We start from the raw sequence: 22,947 nt of genomic DNA, 5'->3' as shown, positions 1-22,947 counted from the left end.
TAATGCTTGAACCAGGACTGTCAAAAATTGCAAGCATGGAGGTTCCACAGATTCACTGAATAAATTGTTGCAATGCTGCACTACCTCATCGTAAAGAATTTTTCCTTCCTGTCCCACCTGCCCAGGAAAATCTGAAATTTTCACTGTTGCTATTGCAAAGAGCTTGACTCTTGTCATTTTTGTAACTGCACTTCAGTTGCTGTCTGCTATTAGGTAGTCCTGCAGGGTGCTGTTTGCCTGACAAAACAAGCTGAGATTCATCCAACCTTTCTTTGTACATTTGTTGTTCTGCCCCTTGTCTGTCTTGGTAGCCCTTGATGTTCTCAACATCCCTCTTGAATTGGGGGGCCCAACACTAGACACACTGCTGCATGCTTTAGTAGCACAGCGAAAATAGCTTCTCCCCAGCTCCTGCTGTCCTCTTAAGGTCACAGAATCACAGAATGGTACGGTTGGGAAGGAACCCTTGGAGATCACCTAGTCCAACCCCCCTGCCAAAGCAGGGTCACCTAGAGCAGGCTGCACAGGAGCACATCCAGGTGGGTTTTGAATATCTCCAGAGAAGGAGATTCCACAACCTCTGTGGGCAGCCTGCTCCAGCACTCTGCCACCCTTAAAGTAAAGAAGTTTTTCCTCATGTTGAGATGGAATTTCCTGTGTTTCAGCTTGTCGCCTTTTGAGGCTTATTGGCATTTTTACCATGAGAGCGTGCTGTTGGCTTTCATTGGTATTCGTATCCATAAGGCCAGTTACACTTAGGTGCTCTCCTAAATTTTAGACTTAGAAGTTTCAGACTTAGGAGAGAGTGATATCTTTTTTTCCACGGCCTTTTGCAGAGACACATATTTCTGCTTAGTATTTTTGCCACACACCAGTGGCTGTGCTTTTGCTACCCTGAAGTTGTAGTTTTCTGGTAGTAACCAAAATTAATTTAGTTCAAAGGAAAGACAAACATGATTTACAGGGAGTTGTATCCACTGCTAATGAAAGAGAACACAAATATCACAGAAAGGTTTAGGTTGGAAGATCATCTAGTTCCAAGTGCCCTTCCCTGGTCAGGGACACCTCCCTCTAGACCAGGTTATTCAAAGCGCCATCCAACCTAGCCTCGAACACCTCTAGGGAAGAGGCCTCCACAGCTTCTCTGGGCAACCTGTTCCAGTGTCTCACCACCCTCATAATGAAAAATTTCTTCCTGATGTCAATCTAAATCCACCCTCTTCTAGTTTGAAGACGTTACCCCTTGTCCTGTTGCTACATGCCCTTGTAAAAAGGCTCTCTCCAGACTTCTTGTCTTCAAGTCCAGTTTTGGAGAATTTTTTTCTTAAAATAGAAAATTATTAGAGCTAAGGCATTCATTAGCAGAATATTTGGTTGCTTTTGGCAGCTATCAAAAACTTTCTAAAATCTTTTTGGAGGTAGAGTTGGTGAGAAGAAAACTCACTTTTCTCACTGAAAGCAAACTGCATCTTCTTTATTCCTAGTAACGTGTTCTTGATGGCTTGCTGGTAGTGAACTAAAGTAATGTGATACTGATATTTTAAATTAAATGTGGTTTAATTTTGTATTCTTCTCATAGTTTAGGTAGCTTCTGTACTGCATGAAGATGCAGACATTTATTCTTTTGCAATGATGACAGAGAAAAGATTTGATATGGACATCGTTTCAAACAGACAAGTAAAGAGCTTTGCTTGTTGTAAACTTCCGGTAGAAAGAATCAAGGCATTAGGCACACACAGGATTGATTGGGATGTATATGAAAAACATCATTGTATAACAACGGTGCAGCTGCATCTGTAATCTCAAAGTTGTAGAACATCTGAAAGATGTTACTCGATCTTGGACCAAGATGAGCAAGTCCCTGAATAAAAGTTGAAACACTGGGGTTTCTGATATCAGAAAAAGCATAATTAAGGGGTGGCTTAATGATAAATAGGCATGAAGTACTAGCCCAGGTCTGTACTTTCTCCATGTCTCATAAAGGAAGAATATACAGATATATAAGTAAAGATGACAGATTCAAAATAACTTTTGTAGCTCACCTTTCCGCAGTTTCTCATCCTTATTTGAGTTGCTAATGTAGTCCAGCAGTAGGAAATTTAAAATCGTCATTATCTACTACTTTTAGAAGATGCATGGGCTCTACATATTCTAAAATAAACCAGCACTTTTCTAATCTAAGCTAAATAGGGATGAGGCTCAGAGTCAAGACTCAGCCTGTGATTGTGCATCTCGTTTAATTGTTGGCATGAATCGTGGCACGAGTTTGGGCCAGGCCAACTGTTCCTCCATCAGACAGTGCCCGGCTATGGCTTGAGGTACAGCATGAGTATAATGGATGGTGTGGATGAGGCTGTCTCTGTTTGAAATGGGGAGAATTCCTTCATATGGATGTGAGTTGTGCCATTTTAACTTGCCATCAGGGCTATAGGGGCAGGTTCTGGCTTATTTTATTTACTAGACTAGATGTAGCCTTCTAGTAACGCCTTCCTGTGGGCTCTTCCAAGAGTGAGATGTTTGTCCAAGTTTCAGAAAGAAACAATGTGCTGCTTCAGTTGGCAAACAACAAAAAAAAATACACTAAGGTCGTTGGTGTCGTTTATTGGAACGCTGTCATGCGTAAGGATGTGTTTAGTACCTGTGAACATCTTGGTGTCTGCATGGCATTGTACCTGGAAGAAATTATTAACTCTGGTGTCTGAAAGAAGTACAGATACTAATTTTAGTGCAGCATAACACTGAGGTGATGCTGCTGCTTCTGGCTGCAGAGTCACTTTCAGGGTATCGCATATACTTTCGTGAATACACATTTAATCTTTATTAATAAAGCTTTTTGTTGCGGCTAGTGAGAGTGATGAAGCACTAGTTGGTTCTCTCATTTTAATCGAAGTGGTTTAAATGAGTTGTGATAAACCTGTGTGAGCTTGAAATAAAAATAAATCACTGGAGTTCATGCTGTAACACAAGTTGAGGAGATTGTCATCTGCTTCTCTTTGTTTCAGTGCTTTCTGTTTTATTTTCAGATTGTCTTCTTGCAGTGTGGTAGGTTTGTGGAGTTTCATTCGCAACACGGCCATTACTACAAGACAAGAATACCAAAATTTGGTAGAGATTTCTCTTATCACTATCCATCGTGTGACCTGTATTTTGTAGGAGCAAGGTACTGATTAAGTGGATTATATTGTTTCACTTTTGTTAGCAATGTTTTCCAAAAATAAAATTAATATTAAAATACCAGAAATGTTAAAAGTTGGAAGAAGTGGCAATTCCTTAGAAGTTAGTAATGTAGACTGTTTGTGAACAGTGGAAAATGTGGGAAGACTAAGATTAATTCAGTTCCTGTACTGTTTTAAGACTTTTTTTCTTCGATTCTAAAACCAGGTACATTATGTATTTGCAAATTTGTTATAAAAATTGCAGTTCGGTGTCTTGTCCTAAAAGCGATTAGCATCTAAGGAAGGAAAATTAACTTCTATCCTGGTTGGTGTTTTGTTGCTGTTAAAGCGTGAGTCAAATCACATAAAATAAGTATTTGAGTTTGTGAGAAGACATAGTGAAAATAAAATGAGGTCTTTAGGGTTTCAAATAAAATAAGTAGCAATTCAAGATGTAATGTAAATCATAGGAAATGAAAAGATTTTAAGAAAGGAATTAATGCATCTTTTCCCTGGGAAAAGAAGGGATATCACAGTGTAATAAATATCTTTGGTGAACATGCACATTTTTCTCTGTATTTTTCACACTGAAGGATAGATGTGTCTTATATTTCAGAATGTGAAGTCTGAAAATTGTGCATTTGGTAAAATTAGGCTGTCAGCAAGAATCTTTATAACTCCTCCTACCTTATGACAGTATTTTCAGTATTTGTAAAAGAAGAGTAATTTTGGATTTTTCCTTTGTAGTTCTGAAGTATACAGGCTAAATCTGGAACAAGGAAGGTTTCTCAACTCCCTGCAAAGTGATGCTTCGTAAGTAATCTGTAATGCATGGCATCTATCTGTCTTCTTTCCACCAGGTGGAAGCAAACTACTAGAATGCTCACCATCAGTACTGTATCTGAATACTGCCCAAACGCATTGTAGAGTTGAAAAGGAACATATGCTGAGTGTGAGCCTCATTTTATTTTATGTTCTGTAATTCTTTGTTCTAGTTTTTGTGCTTTAATTGAGTTTTCTTTTGTGGATATTCTAAAATTGCTTAATATAGACTTGTAATAGGTATTATATAACTTGATCTTAAGAGCATTTCATTAAAACTTTGCCATTATTGCTCAATTTAGCCATCATATAGAGATCTACCCACAGGGTATGTACTTTCCCAGACATGTCTTTGTCCTTCTGCTCTTGGAGTAGCCCAAAGAGAATTTTTGTATCTCCAGCATGTGTCTGATTCTTTTGAAAACCCTACCAGAGCAGGAGCTGGGCTCCTTTCATGTGGGGAGAGGCAGATGAGAAGAACAGACTTGGCTAGATAAAGTGGCTAGTTGGTGGGCAACAGCTGGTGTTCAGTGGGTAGGATAGCTTAATGGACGAAGCAATATTTGGGAAGGCACAATACAGAAACCGAGCAGCATTAAAAAAAAAAAAGTGGGAAAATCCTGGAGTAGGAGACCTAAGGGTGTAGTGTAAAATCTGAATTAGAGAGATGAGACTTGAAGTTGTGGGAAGGTTGTGAAGTGGGGGAGTTGGATGAGTTACAGAGTTAGAGATGGGGGGATTTGCATGGAAGAAGTTGGAAAGTGCTGGGATGAATGGTGTAAAGAGAAGTATTTGTACTTTGGAAGAATTGTTGGAGAAATACAGGGCTCTTGGATGCCCTGTTGAGAAATAAAGTACTTGGGTGAGGGAAGGGAAGACAGGCCATTCATCAGAATATGCTGGAGATGTAAGCTTCAGAACGTAAGTAATTGGGAAGACATTTTTGCATAACTGAGTGGCTTAAGAATATAGTGGAGCAGAGCGATATGGCAGGGCGTGGTGGTAGGTGGCGGATATGGGCAGAGAAACACGGAATCATTCAGGTTGGAAAGAACCTCAGAGCCCAGCCTCCTGCTGAAGGCATGGTCACACTGAATTCAGATGAATTTTCCCAGAGGGTTTTGAAAACTCCAAGGATGGAAATTCCACAGCCTCTATGGGCAACCCATTCTAGTGCTTAATTATCCTCATAGTATAAAAATATTATCCTTGCATACAGTTGGAACCTTACCTGTTTCAAGTAATCAGCACTGTCTCTGATGACTCCAAATTCTTGGTAAGCTCCTCTTAAGTATGGGAAGCTGTTGTTAGTTGGCCATCCATCCCTCCCTCCCTCCCTCCAGCTTTTGCTTTTCCCAGCTGAGCAATAGTGTACATGATTACAGAAATCTTTTGTGAATCTTTTTCATGTGTTAAATTATTCTGAGGTCATTAAACTTGCTCCTTTTTCTGTTTTAGAGAGAGTAATGCCTGTGACATAAATCCTGTACACTTCTTGTTTGCTATGGGAACGGCTGAGGTAAATGTTTGCATTCCTTTTATAAAAAGGGCAGCAGTGTTTGTTTCTTTTTTATGTAAGTTTGCATGAGGATAAGACGAAATCATGACAGGAACCTCATTAATTAATTTGATCTCATTTGCTATATTAAGTATAGATCTGTTAAACAAAATGACTTTTTAGAGCATAGTGCAGATAATAATTTCTGAGCTACCTTGGTTGCTGAGATGTTTGAGATTTTGGAAATAGGAGAGAACATAATGTTATGTTGCTTTACAGTATAGCCATCTGTAGAGATTAACTAGCACGTGAACCCCATTAATCTTCAGAAATTTCGTGTTAATGGTTTTGATTCAGATCACGTTTTTTAAAACTATAAATCAGATGTGTGGAGCTTGTATGCAATTATTAGAACAACTCATGTCAACCTAGGAAATTTGATTAATTATTCATAGACTAAGTAATTCATAATTTTATTTAAACATTTTCAGAATACCAGACATATGTTGCATAAGCTTGAAATGTATTTTCTAAATTGTTTAGGGTAAAGTGGAATGCTGGGATCCGAGAACTAGAAATCGTGTTGGGCTGTTGGACTGTGCTTTAAGCAGTGTGACAGCAGACACAGAGTGAGTAAAGGCTACCTTTCCAAAGTGTGGTGTTCTGTTTTTTTCAGAAGTTTTGCTTTTCGAAACAAATCCCACTTTGTATGAAAATGAGCTGCCCGTGATCTTCTCATTGCTAGTGTGAATAAAGAGTTCTCTTAGACATAAATGGAGTCTCTTAGTTATTGATATGAGTAGTAGTGGCTAATTTTCTATACAACCATAAGTTGTGAATGTAAACAATACAGCTTTTTGAAGCAGAATTTCTGTGTCATATCTGTAAATTAATTTACATTCATTATCTTAGCTATTTTTAAGATTGAAAAAAATATTTGCAGCCTTTATTGAAAGACTGTCTAACTATAAGCATTGTGCTTTGCAGGATAGATGGTTTACCATCCGTTTCGGCACTGAAATTTGATGGAGCTTTGAATATGGCTGTTGGAACATCTACTGGGCAGGTAGACTTAACTGCATCTACAGCAGTTCTTAGGAGATCCTGTTCTTGCAGTTGCCAGTCCAGGTCTATTATACATTGAGTGCGCTTATTGTAATGTCAATATATATTAATAAAAGCATTTATAAAAGCATAAATTAAATGTATAGATTTAAGCTACAAATTAATTTTGTCAAATGGTCATGCTCTTCAGAATAGTGTAGGGACCACTGAAAATCATCACAACCTACATACGTATAACTTCAAAGAGTCAAGTATGTGGGGAAGTTGTTGTTTTTTGAGACTGAATCAGTACTATCTCGATGCAACATATATGGTATCCCATATCTTGATGGTGGCTAACAAAGCAGAAGCGATTGTCTCTCAACTATTGTTCTTACTGCGTTATCTTTCTATAAGGGATCATTTAGATTCATTTTTTCATTGTTACCATAATATTTGTTAAGTGGAGTATGGGGATTTTTTTCTGCCTTCATCATTCTTTTGTTGGATTTAGAAAACTGTAGCTTATTCAAGAGCAGATAGGTATGTTAGAGTTGTATTTATGATAATGTCAGTATACATGTCAAGCAAGTTTTATTGGAGATTATATTTTTTATTAAACCGATAATATTTTTTTCTCAAAATTATTACTATTCATAACTTTGCGTGTGAAAGATTTAAGGTCTTTTTCAAGTTCCATAGGAAACTTTGGAGACAGGGCCTGTACTCTCTACTTTCCTTAAAATAAAAAATTACATTCTCTTGATGTTCCACTGAGTGAAAGTGATACTCACTGAATGCAGAAGGGAGTCTGAAAATTTAAATCTTGTGAGAACAGCACAAGAATCTGAAAGTGAAATATTAGTAATTAAGAAATACTAAAAGCCTTGAAAATGGTTCGTTTTTTCAATGGAAACTAAAAAGACTTTAGAAAGATGGTGAGCTCTTAAATTTTCTCTTAATCTTTCTAGACTGAAGTATTCTGAGGTTAAAATATATTGTCAGAATAAACTGGGCTCATTTAATAAGCTGTTTTCAGAATTTAAACTGATTTATTTTACATAAATCCTGTCCATGTATTTAAGTAAAAAAAAATCTTAAGTTTAGTTTAACCTTTAGTGAAGATCTGGTGTGCGTGACTTCCTCGTGATCTTTCAATATTGTAAGTTTAATGTGTCTCTTATTCTTCAAGGTTTTATTATATGATCTCCGGTCTAGTAATCCATTAATAGTCAAAGATCACCACTATGGCTTGCCTATTAAGTCAATTCAGTTTCAGCATCAGTTGGATTTAATTATCTCTGCAGATTGTCGAATCATAAAAATGTGGAACAAAGATACGGTAAGTGTTTTTATGTTGCTGCCTTCAAAATGTTTAATTATTTTTTTTTTTTTCATGCAGCTTGAATAATAAGGCTGAAATTCAGTGTAGGAAGTTGTGTTTTTAATGTATCCTAATTTACATAGCATTTTGTCCTGTCTGACTAAATAAACCAACATCTGGGAAGGTATTCAACAGCCTGTCAGGTATAAAGATACAGTTTTAGGTATTTTTTTAGCTGTTTGTACATGTCTGCCTATGCTTCTTCAGTAGATGCTTCTTTCAGTAGAAGGATTTAAACATAAAAAATAGTATCTTAGCCATGGCCTTGCTTTGTCTATTTCTCACAGTGTGCTTGAACACATCCAGTTATGGTTTTTCACGAGAGAAAACATGGTCATTCCACCTCCTTGCTCAAAGAAGGGCTAACTTCAGAGGTAGATCAGTTAGTTTATGATGTATTAAAATCGGATAAGGCTTATTTTCACAGAAAGCTATTTGTATACTGAAGCAGATACAATGCCTGGATCCAAATACCAATGTGTATTATGCTGTGTTAATGGACTGCGTTGCAATAGGCAGCATCTTTATCCCTGCCTTTTGCACCCTAAGTGAAGTTGAAATCTCTAATTTTCACAAGACTTGCTTTCATTATATCGTGCTGTTCTTTTTCTTATCTTTCTGTCAATGCAGCTTGCACAAAGTATGTTACTCCATAGATTCATAGGAACACTACTGTAACTTGGTTTGATTTGAGGGGCTATGTTTAGTCATTGTATTCCTTCTAAAAAACACGCTCCATCTGTGCTTTTCCAGCTTTAGAATGAAACATACCAAGAGCTGTTACAGTAGTTTAGAGGCTCTTTTTCCTGACTATTTCAGGCAGTCATTTCTCTATTGTTGTGCTTCTTCATGAACTTTCAACAGCCTCATTTCATTTTTTTTTCTGTGATCGCAAACAGTTTTTGGGAAGCTCCTCTGCAGTTACTTTTTATTGTTTAAAAGAGCAAATAAATTATTGGTTATTATTTAAAACATCTGCAGCGGCCTCTCTCCATTTTTCCTAGGTATATACATTTCCCTCATTGAGCATGAAAGACTGTGAGGTTTGTCAGGTGGCCTCCGCAGTGGGAAAAGGGAGGGTTTCTTACTGCTGGAAGGCAAAGATAGCTTTGGACTCTTTCCTAGAGTATGTTCCAGCTGGCTCCACCTCTCCCAGATGTTGGTTCCTGACTATCTCTGGCTGGGAACCAACTGCAGAGGCAGACTGTGGGGTGGAGAGCATATGGCTTTGATACCAGAATAGCCCCATGCTGAGACGTGCCTTGGGGTGGGGAGCGTGAGGCTTTTGTCTGCTAAGAGCCGGGGTGGGGGAGGACTCCTATTAATCATCGGGGAGAGACCAGAGGTGGGTGGGGTAACAGCATGTAACTGGGAGGGAAAGGAAGGGCCCAGAAAGGTAGGTGGGATTGCTGCAGGGAAAGAAAAAAGAGGAATAGGATCAAAATTTGCTCTGTTCCTGTCCCTCATTTAGAACCGTGTGGGCATGTACTCTCATGCTTCGGATTCTGCGGCCCAGTTCTTAGAGACTCTTCCTTTGCTGGCTGTCTTGTGTGTTGGCTTATAAGAGCACCTGTATTTTGTCTGGGTTTTTCAGACTCTGTTCCAATTCTTATTTTTTTTGGAGAATGTTGTTTCCTGCTTTTACCTTTTTCTTAAATAACCTTTATAACTTCAAATCTGATCTAAGCTAGATACCACAGGATGCTTTTACTACTTTTATTTTGTATTTAGACCTTTTTTTAATACTGAGTTTATAAATTACAGATAAAGTGCTGAACTATATTTCATTTACGTAGGCATGAGCAGGGTGGAGGAACCAAGCTCCAGAATTGAATTCCACTCCAAGTCCATCATTTCAGCTCATGATACTAAAATAAAATTATTTAAAACAACCCCATTCAGACTTGAACAAAAGGAGGGTTGCACTGGCAATGTGCCAGGAACTTACGGACCTCACCGCCCCCCTTGTGCATAAAGTAAAATAAAGCAGATCTGACACACATATTTTCAACACGGAAGTGTGAGCTGAGAAATTCAAGGTGCCACTGTATGTTGCTGTGTCTTCAATAACCAGTAGGCTACGCTTCCTTGTAGGAGATCGGATCAGAGACAAAATACAATACTGAGCTCCTTGTGTTATGTTCAGATACTTTAATAACATTTTATTCTTTTGCAAAATCTGTTCCATCTTTATTCTGTCACATTTCTTAGCTTCTGTAATGCCTATTCTTCATATTTAGATTTACTAAATTTATTTATATTGTTTGGAATTCTTTATAATCTATCTTCTTATACAATTCCAGGGGAAGATATTTACTTCAATGGAGCCAGAATATGGTATCAATGATGTCTGCCTGTATCCAAATTCAGGTATGTTAGATATATTAGTGTCTTCATAAGTTCAAAAGGGAAAGCTTGTGTTAACCCAAGCTGCGGTCTTTTTTTCTGTTGAGGTGATATGAATTAGGTCCACTTTTCCTCCTTATGACACAGTTAGGAAAAAATGGTTACTTGTCAGTTTGTGTCATTGTTTCCTCTGCTTCTGTATTTAAATCGGAGCCTATTTGCAGCTAGGAGCTGCTGTGCTGTCTATTGGGTGATCGACCTCTTTTGCCCTTTCAAATATCTGAAGTGTTTTGTTTCATAAGAATAGGAATTTTGGCTTTTTGTCTCGGCTAAGTCACAGATAAGTCAGAGCTTGCTTTCTAGAGCTAGGAAAAATCTCTTTACAGCAAGTTTACAAATTTTTACAAGCGTTTACGACTATTTGATCTTTCTTCATTTTAGATATTGTGCTTATTGTGCCCTCCTTGAAAATTATTTCTTTGGTTTTAAGTGTAGATTCATAAGTGCATAGATTTGCATGCTTTTTGTGACTCTTCTCAGAATTGCTGTGTCTCATAACATTATGTTAGAGGTCAAAACTGAGGGTCCCTTTTAACCAAAGTATCCAGATCCTACTTTATGAGTAAAAGTACTTTACAAAATGCTGATTGTACATGCATATGTGTTTTGGTTGTACCTCAGATTGCAACTGGCCTTAATTTTCCCTGTTTAATCTGAGTTGCTTAGTTCTTATCTACTATGTGACACCTACTTCCTTTTTAGAAAGTACTGAAAAAGATGAAATAAAAATTAGGGCCACTAGGATGGCAGAGGACAAAATTCTTGATCCAGAGAATGCCTGTGTTGCAAACTCTGCTATTACCTTAATTTTAGAGAGAGGTAGCAGCAAAGACAGAGCGACTTGGACTTTGATTCATACTAGCAGCTCAAATTCAAGATTGTAGATAAGTGAGTTTGAGATTTCTAGCGAGTTAAAACTTATCTTGTCTTTTCTGCCAACTTCAGTTGAGAATGTGGTTTGGTTTTTTTTTTTTTTTTTGTAAGATGAGCACTTAAGTACTGATCCCTGCTGAGAGGGTGGGCATTTTTGACCTTATGCGGCGGCAGAAATGTAATGGTCTGCAGGACCTTGCTGATGAAAATATTAACTTGCTTCCATGGTGCTCAGGTTTAGACCCCTCTGAAACAGAGTGGTGTTTCACTACTTAGGAATTGGGCTAGATTTTTCTGAGCCCTCAAAAAGGCATTAATATAATTTTTATTTGCGTTCCATGTATTCGTTTTTCCCAGATCCAAGTGCCAGAAATAATGTAAGCAAAGAATGTAATGTAAGCCTGCCAACACAGGGACTTTATGGCATGGTGCTGAGGGTACATCTCGTGTGCCCTGGTTGTATGTATGAGTTCATTTGGGTGTATTTGAGAATAACTGTGTGGTAAAAGTGTGGACCGTGCAACATGGAAGTAGAAGAACCTGGTCGTCTCTCATCCAGTAGTGACTATGGAGAGAGGTCATTGGAGTGAATTATCTTTTGCATTTCATCCAGGTTTCACCTTTGAGTTCACTGATTTTATCCAAAAGAGAACCCAGGAGTGAATTAACATCCATGCAGCATTCATAATGAAGGGCTCAAGACAGGGAGTAAACCAAGTTATTTGACAGTGTAAAATCTTAGTGTAATTTAGGTTGGAAGGGACCTCTGGGGGTCATACATTTCCTGCTCAAAGCAACGAAAAACTTCAAGTTAGACCTAACTTCAAATCTGATCAGGTTGCTCAGCTCATAACCAGTCAAGTTTGAATGCCTACAAGGATGGATGTTACTCAGCTATGGACGCTCTGTAGCCGCTGTGGTATGTAGACATGCCTCAGGTGCTTCTGCAGAAATGATTTTCATAAGGCTCTGCCGGAAGAATTTTGTAGCACAAAGAATTGAATGCACATATCTCCCTAATGTTGTTTATTGGACATTACTTTTTCATGTGTCTGATCTGGATCCAAGTCAGTGATCAAGACTGTGCATTCCAGTCCTGTGTCCTATGTCTCCTCCCTAAGTCAGTTCTGCTTTTCTTATTGTTCTTGCTTCGAGCATGTCTGTAGTGTCTGTAGCGGAGCAGGTTGATGTCTTTTGGTAAGAACTGTCGTGGGATGAAAACTAGGTTGTATTTTATAATCATATGGAGGCAGAGGAGGGAAAACTAGAACTTGTTGCAGTGAAAATTAAGAGACTTAAGGTAAGAGGTGGTGCATTACGTCTTTGTCATAAATACTGTTGCTCCAGAATTTAAGGTGGTTAGCATGACCTCATGCTCATTTAGAATTTAAAGAATAATAATGATTGAATATCTGAAAAGAAAGAAGTACTTTCAGTGATACGAACTTGCAGTTGTAGAAAGATGGACATACAATATCAATTAGGTACCAGGATGGCTGTGGCTGAGTGCTCTCATTGGTGCCCCAGCATTCTCAGAGCACCGCTGGACGGGTGTTGGTGGAGCCAGCGTGGCACAGGAAGCTCAAGAGATATTTGCCTAGCTTGTGTTTTAACACCTTCTACAAAACTGCTGCTCAGAAAGACCATGCCCTAATCTCACCCTCATGCTCTCACGTTCACTTAAAACAGCTTTGCAGTTCATCATTGGAAAGCACAAAACGCTTCCATGTTTTATTTCACTGATGTGGATCAAAATTCAGAATTTGTTTCATTAGAAACACTTTCATGTTTTATTTCAAATTGAAGAGAACAATTTCAGAAATGCCACAAACCAGAAGTCATTGAATCTGTATTTAGAATGCTTTTGTTTAGGGAAAATTGATATCTAGTATGTCTACACATTCTACTTTTCCATTTTTTATTTATGATTTTATTACAGTAGTTGTAATAATCAAATTTTGTTTTAAAACCACAGAAGGTAGCTGCTACTTTGGATTAGTTGCAGCCCTTTTTTACCTCAAAATGTCTGCTGCATGTGCAGTAATGAAATAGTTTTAACAGTGTATTGTCACAATTATTTAAAAAAAAACTAAAAAAATAATTGGAAAAGTGAAATTACATTGTAACGTAAAACATTCTGAAATATTTATGGTAAACTGTTGATCAGTATAATGTGAATTACTCTTTTTCAACAGTATTTTTTGTTGTAGTTGGGTGTTTTATTTTATCAGCAGCTTCAGTACTACTGCCTTTCATGGGAAGCAAACCCTTGTGTATCTTTGACCAAACTACATGGTGATAAAAAAACCCACTGGATCTCTTAAACTAGTTATGAATTTCTTTTTCTCTGATCACACATGCACAGAGTGGGGCTGGGGAAAAAAGGTTTACCACTTACTGAGTAGCCTTGACTCAGCTTCAGTTAAGTTGTAAAATATAAATGAAACGTAACAGCATCTTCAGCGTATAGAAATCTGTGCCTCATTTGTTTCAATTATTGTAAAAAAAAGTTTTGAAGCTACAAATTTGCATTTTCTGAAACGGTTTCTCCCATTTACTGTTGCTTCATACTCATATTTTCTTTGCTTTAAATTGATGATACTGTATAGCAGACCACTTTCCAAAGATGGTCTTATTAAAACTTCTCTGAAAAAGAGAGTTCTCATTTATTTCTCTTTTAAAGTGATCAAACTAGGCTGCTGGGTAGTTTGCTAGGGTGTGGTCTCTCTTCTCATAAAAATTGCTTAAAACTAACAAGCTGAAACAATGAAAATGTGCGCAGTAGACTTCTCTTTTCACAGAATTGCTCCTTTTTTTTTACTCTTTTATTTCCCTTGTAATATACGCCCATGGACTGTTCCAAAGACCGTTTTTCCCTCCTTTAGTTATTGGTGGAAGAATCTGAAAGAGGAGGTTTTCCTTTTACTGTCATCTTGGTAGCACCTGCAGAATTAACTTCTATCCTTTTATCTCTACTGATTCATATTCAGTCAATGGAGAAAAGTTTTGTCTCCTGAAACAGTAGTGAGCATGGTGATAAGTTAAAGGACCGTGTCATCTATGTACTATTCTATAATATATGCATATAGCACAAGAGTGTGTGTGTGTGTCTGTATATTTGTGTATATGCTATAAATTCTTGCTTTTTCCTTAAACTGCCTGCAAACCTTTCCAGGTATGGTTTTTAGCCTCAGTTTGCTGACTAAGCTTTCACAAATTTCTTGCTTTGCCAGGAAAGCAAGCCCCCTGTTTGCTGACATTATAAGCTGCATTGTGTGTTTTTAATAAAAGGATTAGGTAGGAAGGATTACTCCACCCATGTTAATTGCGTTCCTCTAGTTGGGTGTAAATTATATTTCTACCCTCTGGGTGTGTAGTAATTGACCCAGTTATTCATAGTCTCAGTGGCGTATCTTACAATACTTTCAGATCTGAATGTTATCTAACGTGATTGTTCTTTTCTTCTTCACGTTCCATCTCTTGTATTACCTGGTGATCGGCTACGTTGGAAGACAAAATTGAGATAAATGTGAAAGTATATGCCCAACCTTCTTATTTGTCTGTTATTGTAGAAGGAAATTGATAGCATTTCTCATTTTGAACTTCATGAAGTCTTGTAGCAGTTGGAGATTTTCCATGGATTTTAATATTTCCGCAGGAGTTTTTTATATTCAGAGTATTTGCAACCCTTATTCGTGGTGTTTCTTAGGTATATTCGTAGATATTTCAAATTTTACATTTGCCCCAGTTGGCTGATATCACTAATATTACTGCATTTGAAGCCACAATATCGTGTCTCTCATTTTCTGTTGACAGGCTACTGTTGCGTTGATTTCCCAAGATGAAATATGAATAAAGGTGTAAACCACGTTACGATTTATGACTTCGTTTAGACTATAGATGTGTTTAAATGCAAACCAAATAAACAACCCCCCTTGTATTAATAATACAAGTTTATGGCCAAGGTAGTTTTTAAGTGCAGTACTAACTGGATTTGTTCTAAATATTATTATGGCATGAACTATTTAAATTTGTTATGAGAATTGGCAGCCCGCAGTTGTCAGGACTTAGTGTTGCTTGGAGTGGTGCTGAACACTTGTTAAGAGAGAGAACAAAAGGGGATGAATATGTAGGAAACAAAGCTTCATTAGTTGTGCTGCTATCAGACTTTTTTTCCTTAGCATTTGACACAACAATTTATTATGGGTCCCGATTAGCTGTTCCATTGCCGGCCCAGACTATGTAGTGTATGAGCTGCGGGTAATGTGATTTCACCCCTCCTCCCCTAACCCAGGAAGGATTATTTCCCTACAAATACTCAGGTTGCCATTCTAATTATTTAACATTTTTTTTGTGCCAGCAAATTTTCCATTTTTTCCATTTTTTTCTCTGGAAAGATATTTTAAGTTCTCTGTACAAATCTACTTCATGTGAATTAAATGCGTCAAGTATATATATATTTTTTTTTTTAAAAGTAGTGTTATCCTCTTGTGACCAATATTTTTAATGCGGAAATCTCTTTTTAGGAATGCTAATGACTGCCAATGAAGCCCCTAAAATGAATATCTATTATATACCAGTAAGTAATACACATTCTTGCTGATATTGCTCTTTTAAAAGTCAGTTGTTTGGTGCCATCCAGGTATTCATGTTGGAAAATTACTTCTGCAAATTCATGTCTACACTCTCTGACTTCTGATGATAATGTAAATTTAAGCTAATTATAATTTATTAATGTAACTCATTGAATTACTAAAAAAAACGGCCTGTAATTTGTCTTTTGCTACCAGTTCCAAAATTGGCTGGTGGCACTAGGAAATTCAAGTGGAACTTTGCCAGAAAAAGTAGTTTTTGATAGCTAATCAGAAAATAATTCCTAAGTAGGGACCGTATACCTTACTTTCAAGATAATAATTTTGCTTTGTTGCGAAATGTTTCATTATTATCTTTAATATGTGGTGTATAGTGACGTAGTCATGGCAATAAATGTTATTCTCTGTTCTGACCCAGAAATGTTATTGTGTGCCTTCAAGTATGGCTCGTGGCTGTAGTTTCTGCTCAGTGCCCTGCTTGAATTGCAGCTTTTCACATGAGGAGCTCTTCACTTGAAAGGCTTAACTGTAGGTTAACGGTACGTTACGTCTCTGCAGGTTGGTTTTAGGGAGACTCAACAGCAAGCCTTCTGCTGTTAGGGAATGGTACGGAAAGCTACACCTGCCGTTCACTCTTGTTTTGGTTCTGATTCTGCACTGCATGCACTAGGGCGTTTTTGGCGCCGTTGGAGATAAATAGTAGGATGTATACGCCAATGTTACAAGCAGAATAGCTGACCAGACTATAAATCTTCATTAATTTTATTCACATTCTGGGCAAACTGTAAAATTTCTTAAGTTTGAAATATATTTTTAACTGTTTTTTTTAAATCGGCCAAGAAGTCTGAATTCAGATAATAAATTTTAAATTAATTTTAATTTAAATTTCTTTAGTTTATTTCTGGGTCGTCTCCTTCCTTCCTCATATGATCTTGATTACATTTAAGATGGAGGTTCATCGGTCGACATTTTTCTTTGTGGAATAGGTACAATATAGCTGTTGTATGGACATGTCTAAACACGACAGTATACCCCTCTAAACAATTCTGTAGTCTGGTTATATTTGCTTTTATTATTAGATTTTTTGCATTTACAGAAAGGTAAAATTTTATATTTTGTGTGTCATTGCTGTTCTTTAGATATAAATTATCTGTTTCTCTAATTCAGCTCTAACCAACTTATGTTTTGTGAACTGGAGCTGTTCCATGCTTTGGAAAACAAAGGGCGGGGGGGCAACAAATACTTTTGTATTTAAGACAAATATTAGCTGTAGTAGAAGCAGAACGCTTTGTTTCTGTTTACCTTGTCCTTTGTAAGGTTTAGAGAGTAACTCTCCAAGCATTTTTTTATCTATCATCTTTTTAATTAATGGATTGGGGAGGACAAACTCCTGTATTTTCAGTCTGATGTGTTCTTAAAACTTGAATGGACTGGTTACTCAATTTAAGTAATTCAGATGGAAAAAGCATTCCTTCTGTCACTAAGGGCAAGGTTCAGCTTCTCTCTGAAAATTCTGCACTGAGATTTTTTTTTTTTTTATGCAGGTGTGCATGATGTATGAACTTCACAGCTATAGTATATTAGAGGTATATATCCAACATTGCCGTTTAGCCAAAAAACTATTTCATTGCCTTGATTGTCACCAGCAATGAATGTTTGTTAGAACTTGTTCTAGCCAGTATTATTTTGAGTATTCTTGCACGTATTGTAAATCAAAATGCAAAATACTTATTTTTTACTCTCTCAGAAATCTTACTCTTGCAGAATCCTCTGTGAATACTGAATTCATGTTTCTGAAGTCAGATAAGTAATTTTTAGCTAAGAAATGTAATACTTAGCAGACATTATTGCAAACCAAAATATTGACTAATACTATCTAGTATTTTTGCAGCGTGCAGGCTATTCCAATGAAAATTAACACAAATCTTTCCTTAAACCATCTTCTTTTGTCACCATTCTCTGATTAGTGGTACCTGAATCTGCCTGAACTTGTTTGGATCATACCTTTTTATGGGTTTTACATTCACAGTGACACGAGTATACAAATGGATCCAAATTATGAACATTAATGCATAAAAATAAATATGAGTTCTATTTTTTAATAAGAAAATTTAAAATTTTATTCAAAGGCCGCTGCCCAGATTAAATTCGCTTTTTGAATAAGGTAAACTTCTCCAGTTCACGTCAATGGCTTTGAGTTTGAAGGCTGCTGAAGGTATCTTAAATACTGGCATGACTTTTTTTTTAGTCAACAAGCTGTGGTTCATTTCAAAAGACAGAATGCTTATTTTAGACAATAGACAAGTTAAAGGTAATGAGAAGAAGTTCCTCTGAAATAGAGACAGGGGTCTCACGCTTAAGTAATTGGCTTTTTTACCCTGTCTGCCTTTTCACAAGCAAGACTGAAGGGACTGGCGCATAGCGTTGTATAATGGAAGGGTTTCTTACTGCATTTCCTAAAAATCAAGTATGTAGCTCAGTAAATCTGTTTTGGTTGGCTGTTTTGGGTTTGGTTTTTCTTTTTTAATCTCCTTTTTAAATGAAGAAAATAAAAAATGGAGAAGTCGTGTCAGCCTTAAGGTGCTCCAGGGCATTTGTTATTAAGGAAAGCTCAATGTTATTAACGTGTGCATGTTACAGTTTTATTCCTTGATCTTTTGGGCTAGTTATTTGAGCTCAGAGATGCACACCTGTCCTTTGGTTTCGATGTCAGTAAATTATTAAGACATGTTTTTTTTTTCCATCCTTGGAACACTGAGTAATTTCCTTGCACAGGCAAAGAAGAGTTTGGTTGCATGTGTGTTTGGAGCAAAACTTTAAAGAAGTAGTGATTTGCTGTATTACCTGATCTCTTTCCATAGTCTAGTTTTCTGGTTTTTTCCAAGAGCTAGGGTTCACTGTTTTTCCAGTGAATAGCTTAATTTTCTGTTTGTTTGTTTACTTTGAGATAGACATGAATACTACTTAAAATGCGTCATCTGTTTTTTGAGATGTTGACAAGAACTGAGTTAGAATTCTTGAATTCCACAACAGAATAAATGCCTGGGGGAAATGCTACTACTATAAAGGACAGCTGTGTTTCAGAGCTCTTGGAAGTACTTTTGTGCAAATAGAATCCATTCGATTGCCCTAGCCTGCTCATTGCCCTGTAGTGCTAGTAACTATTCTCTTTTTAAATCTTCACTGGAACAGCTACAAGGAATTACCATGGTCATGGTCGAGGAGGATACTTAACGTGTTGAATGGATGGTGCTGTGCTCCAGCCTTCTAGTTTACAACATAAGAAATAAAAATGTGCAGAAGAAGAAGAAGAGATGCGCAGGGGTCGGAGTCTTGCAGAGCAGGAGTGTATGTGTACGCGGATGGGTGCAGCCAGACCCAGCGTCCTCGGTCCTTGATTGAAGTTGGCCAGACAGCGCAGGACTGTGCCCAGCCCAATATACCCAGCCTCTCAGCAGGTTTTATTAGTGTGGGCACAGCGCTGAGCTAACACAGCTCCATCGCTTGTGAACCAGAGCTGGCTCCTGTCCGGCCAGCTTGGAGTATGGTCTGACTGAGCTCATGTCTGACTGAATTATCTGTGTACATGTGCCCATTCTCTCCATTGTTAATGCCAAAGCTAAATTTCCACTGCAGAACCAAAAAAATGACTGTCTCTTGAACTTCAGGATTATAAAAGAGTTGACAACGGGTATCATAATATTGTCTGTAAATGAAATAGCATGCATCAGCTTTTCCTGCAGAATTTTCAACAATATAGCAATGACATTTGAGACTAGGAATGTCTGAGAGAACTATGCTTCTCTTAAAAAAAAAAAAAAAAAAAAAAAAAGAAATAATTGCCACACTTGTTTCTTTTGTGTGCAAAGCTGTTAGTAGAGGGAAAAGAAGATGATTTTTGGTTTACTAGAAAGGACAGGCAGGTTTGCTTTTAAATGGCAGGAAGATGCCTTATACAGGTAAACAGTTGCAGGGAGGGAGTAAAAGCCAAACCGAATCTGGTTAAATTCATACAGTTCGAGAACGAGAAGTAACTCTGTACCTTCACTGGCCATTAAAATGAAATATTTGTTTTACATAGGTAACATCTAGCTTAGAGACTTTGTTTTTGTTTTATTTTGTTGGGCTTTAATGAGGGCAAGTGCCTCTGACTGGAATTGGGCTGTTTGCCAATAGCTTAATAGTTAACTTGCAGTTTATGCAAACATTTGAAACGTACTTCTTGCCAGCTGGCTTCCTGGTATATCGCTTTGATGTGTGCCTCGGGAAGGTTGAAATGAAAGATGTGTGTGCCTTGGGATACTTTTCAGACTACTGACTCAGAAACGTAAGTTGAGTCAATAGTGCAACCAGGTCCTGGCCAACGAAGCGAAGGGAGGAAGAAGCTCCACCAACACATGGTGGTCCACTGGCCTGTGATCTGAGATGAGCTGGATTCTCTTAAGTTTAATTGAGGCTGTCAGCTTCCACGATACATAATGTTCTCTTTTCAGGTTGTGCAGAAAAAAGCCCTGCGTGTTAGCTCCCGGATGCTCTGGGTGGAAGGCAAGGGGCATAGGTGTTTACTACTGGTTACATGAACATGTCTGATCTTAGCACAGACATTTCAAATCAGTCCTGTCTCCTTTATTGGACTTAAAACTTTGGGCTACATATACATACTGAAACTGAAACTTGCTCTGTTCATTAGGCTGTTAAAAGAAGAGAGCAATTAAGCATGTAATTAATTGAGTGTAATATTCTGTGTTCTGGGTATTATTTTTTTTTACTTTCCTGCAGTCTTGGCAGAAAACTCCCTGTTGAGGCTAGAAGCAATGTACTTTTGGTGTAGAGAAGATATTAAGCTCTTTAAGAAAAAATAAATCCTGGAGCGTCTCTGGCTTCTTTTCAGGTGGTTTTGGAAAATCATTTGATATCTTAGCACTCCCCTAGTTCAGAGTTGTTGGAGTTATAAACTGGAAATGTTTCAAGGACAAGTATTTCTTGCCTATTCAATGATTCAGTTTCTCCAAGAATATCTTATAATGGGTCTGGTTTCTAACACAATACCCACTTTGGATATGTGGATCTCTTTATTGCTAGAAATATTTATGAATTTTATCCCCTTCAGATTGGGTGGCTTTTCAGCTAAACCAGCCATTGCTGGTACTTCTTTCTTTTCATACATGCTATTTTAAATTATTTCATTTCTCCTTTTTTTTAGGTTTTTTGCCTGGTTTAATTACTCTTTATCATCGTCTTTTTGTTTTGAATATACCTCGAATATGCTTATTCTTAAAAAAAAGAAAAAGTTGTTTTTACTTAGATTTAGAAAAAATAGTTTTAGCAAAACTGTAGAGAAAGCTAGGTTTTCCTTAGTAGTTAACCCTGAAATAGCATAATCACAGACTAAGGCACCAGATTCTACTAGCTTATATGTTTTCATTTAATGCACTGGCTATTTGATGAAAAAAATCTGCAAAGAACTTTTACTGAAGGAAATATAAGTGAAGGCAGTTTTTTAATACCTTAGTTCACCACTTTTTTTTTTTTTTTCCTTGATACTAGTTTGGAACAGTTCTGGATTGTGAATTAAGGATGAACATGCTTTGATTGTAGGCTTCCAGGTCAGCTGCTTCTAAACCTACTTGTGACTGGATTGACCAGAGAGTTGTGTTCAGTTCATTTACCGACAGAAGAAGCATTTATCTGAAATAGGGTAGTATTTTCTGTCAGTCTGGTCTCACTAGTTCTGTGCGAGGGGTTATAATCATCAGCTATCTATCCTTACAGTCTGCCATTTTTGACTTTAAAAGATGTGGGAGGTTTCTCATGTGTAGCACGTTTCACGCTTACCTCTATGGTCATAGCCTTTCAGAAGACGTAATGTTCTCATCCTTTCTCTCATCTACTTATTGTCTTTTTTTCCTCTCTTGGGTCTTTATATGGTGGGGATACAATTAGAGAAAAACACTGATCCACACCTTGTACTTCATGCCCTTAAGACCAATGTTCTGTATAGTCAGCTGTCATTAAAATGGTTTATGGGTGCTGTTAGAGTTACAGCAAGAACTGAACTGATTTTTGACTTCTGCATGGTAAAAGCTATGAAGCAAATGATGCAATTCTTTTTATATTTATGACTGGCATTTTGACACTAATAGAACAGATTAGGGCTGGAGTGTGAGATTTTGATTTCTTTTAGGATGTTTTCATGTCTTCTGGTTGGCAGTATGAGGTTGTTCTGGATTAACGCTGCCTCAGTTCTCTTCTGGAAGATCGTATGATGAGGCTGTACTTTTTAGAAGACAGTTGTTCATCTCCTTCAATACAACCCTTACCTAAGAAATTTTAGGTAAAGTAGAAAGCAGCCATGAAACTGAATTGTGCTAAGAGATTTCTTTTTTTATCCTGAAACAATATATAGTGTAGAAAAACATTTCATTCTCTTGGAAAAAATGTTGTAAAATAAAAATACAGTAGTTATGACATAGAATGGGACGTGTTGGTCTTAGCCTTAGTTTGCTTATTTTGAGAACTGTGAAATGACTGGGAAGCAGGGTTGTTATGAAGTAGCATATTACAGTCATGCTTTGGGGCTGCCAAGTGTTAAAAGAAAAAACTTTCCATTAATATAAAGACACTTGAGTGCATCTTTGGCCTTTAAGTTAATTCTGAGTTTTGGTATATCATTCTTTTAGAACTGTGTTTTCCATCCAGAACAGTACAATCCTTTACACGGAAAATTGTGCAAACAATATAAAAAGAATGTCTGGTGAATGATACATTACCTATCTCGCAATATTTACAAGCATAGGAAAAATGTTGTTTATCTTCACAAACAGAAATGTGAGCTTCCTACTTTTAACCTAAACAGGTTCAAACTGAAAAATAACATGCTGGGCTTATTCCCAACAAAGGATATCCTCCATTTCCCATGCGCTGGCTGAGAGACACTGTACCACTTATCACACATATATAGAAGGAAAACACCAACATGCGATAATCAGGAAACAATTTCTGATCTTCCGGTAAAACTTGTTTTGGATGTTTTTTGGTGGTGATGAAGAAGTAGTTCAACATCATGTATGGATTATGAAGGTGTATGATCCCTGCATGCTGCAGTTGTGAATGATAGTATGATAGGCAGCACTTCTTCATTATTTTTTTAGTAGGTAATAGCATGCTGACTGT

General features: G+C 37.2%; 1 protein-coding gene across 5 annotated transcripts in view; it reads left to right on the top strand.

Annotated features, from left to right (window-relative positions):
* NOL10 (nucleolar protein 10) overlaps positions 1–22,947 on the top strand; it is a 58,541-nt gene that overhangs the window by 5,536 nt on the left and 30,058 nt on the right. For all 5 annotated transcript variants that reach the window (XR_008465542.1, XR_008465541.1, XR_008465539.1 and 2 more), the window contains exons 6-13: positions 3,024–3,160; positions 3,903–3,968; positions 5,436–5,496; positions 6,019–6,104; positions 6,463–6,541; positions 7,712–7,861; positions 10,207–10,273; positions 15,709–15,761. Coding sequence is in view for 1 of the 5 variants with exons in the window: in XM_054195901.1 (XP_054051876.1) it covers positions 3,024–3,160; positions 3,903–3,968; positions 5,436–5,496; positions 6,019–6,104; positions 6,463–6,541; positions 7,712–7,861; positions 10,207–10,273; positions 15,709–15,761 (699 nt within the window). In the remaining 4 variants the exon portion in view is untranslated. The remainder of the gene's footprint in view (positions 1–3,023; positions 3,161–3,902; positions 3,969–5,435; positions 5,497–6,018; positions 6,105–6,462; positions 6,542–7,711; positions 7,862–10,206; positions 10,274–15,708; positions 15,762–22,947) is intronic.

The sequence above is a fragment of the Rissa tridactyla genome, chromosome 3 (assembly GCF_028500815.1).
Source record: "Rissa tridactyla isolate bRisTri1 chromosome 3, bRisTri1.patW.cur.20221130, whole genome shotgun sequence".
Classification (NCBI taxonomy): Eukaryota; Metazoa; Chordata; class Aves; order Charadriiformes; family Laridae; genus Rissa; species Rissa tridactyla.
This window is presented reverse-complemented; position numbering and strand designations above follow the sequence as displayed.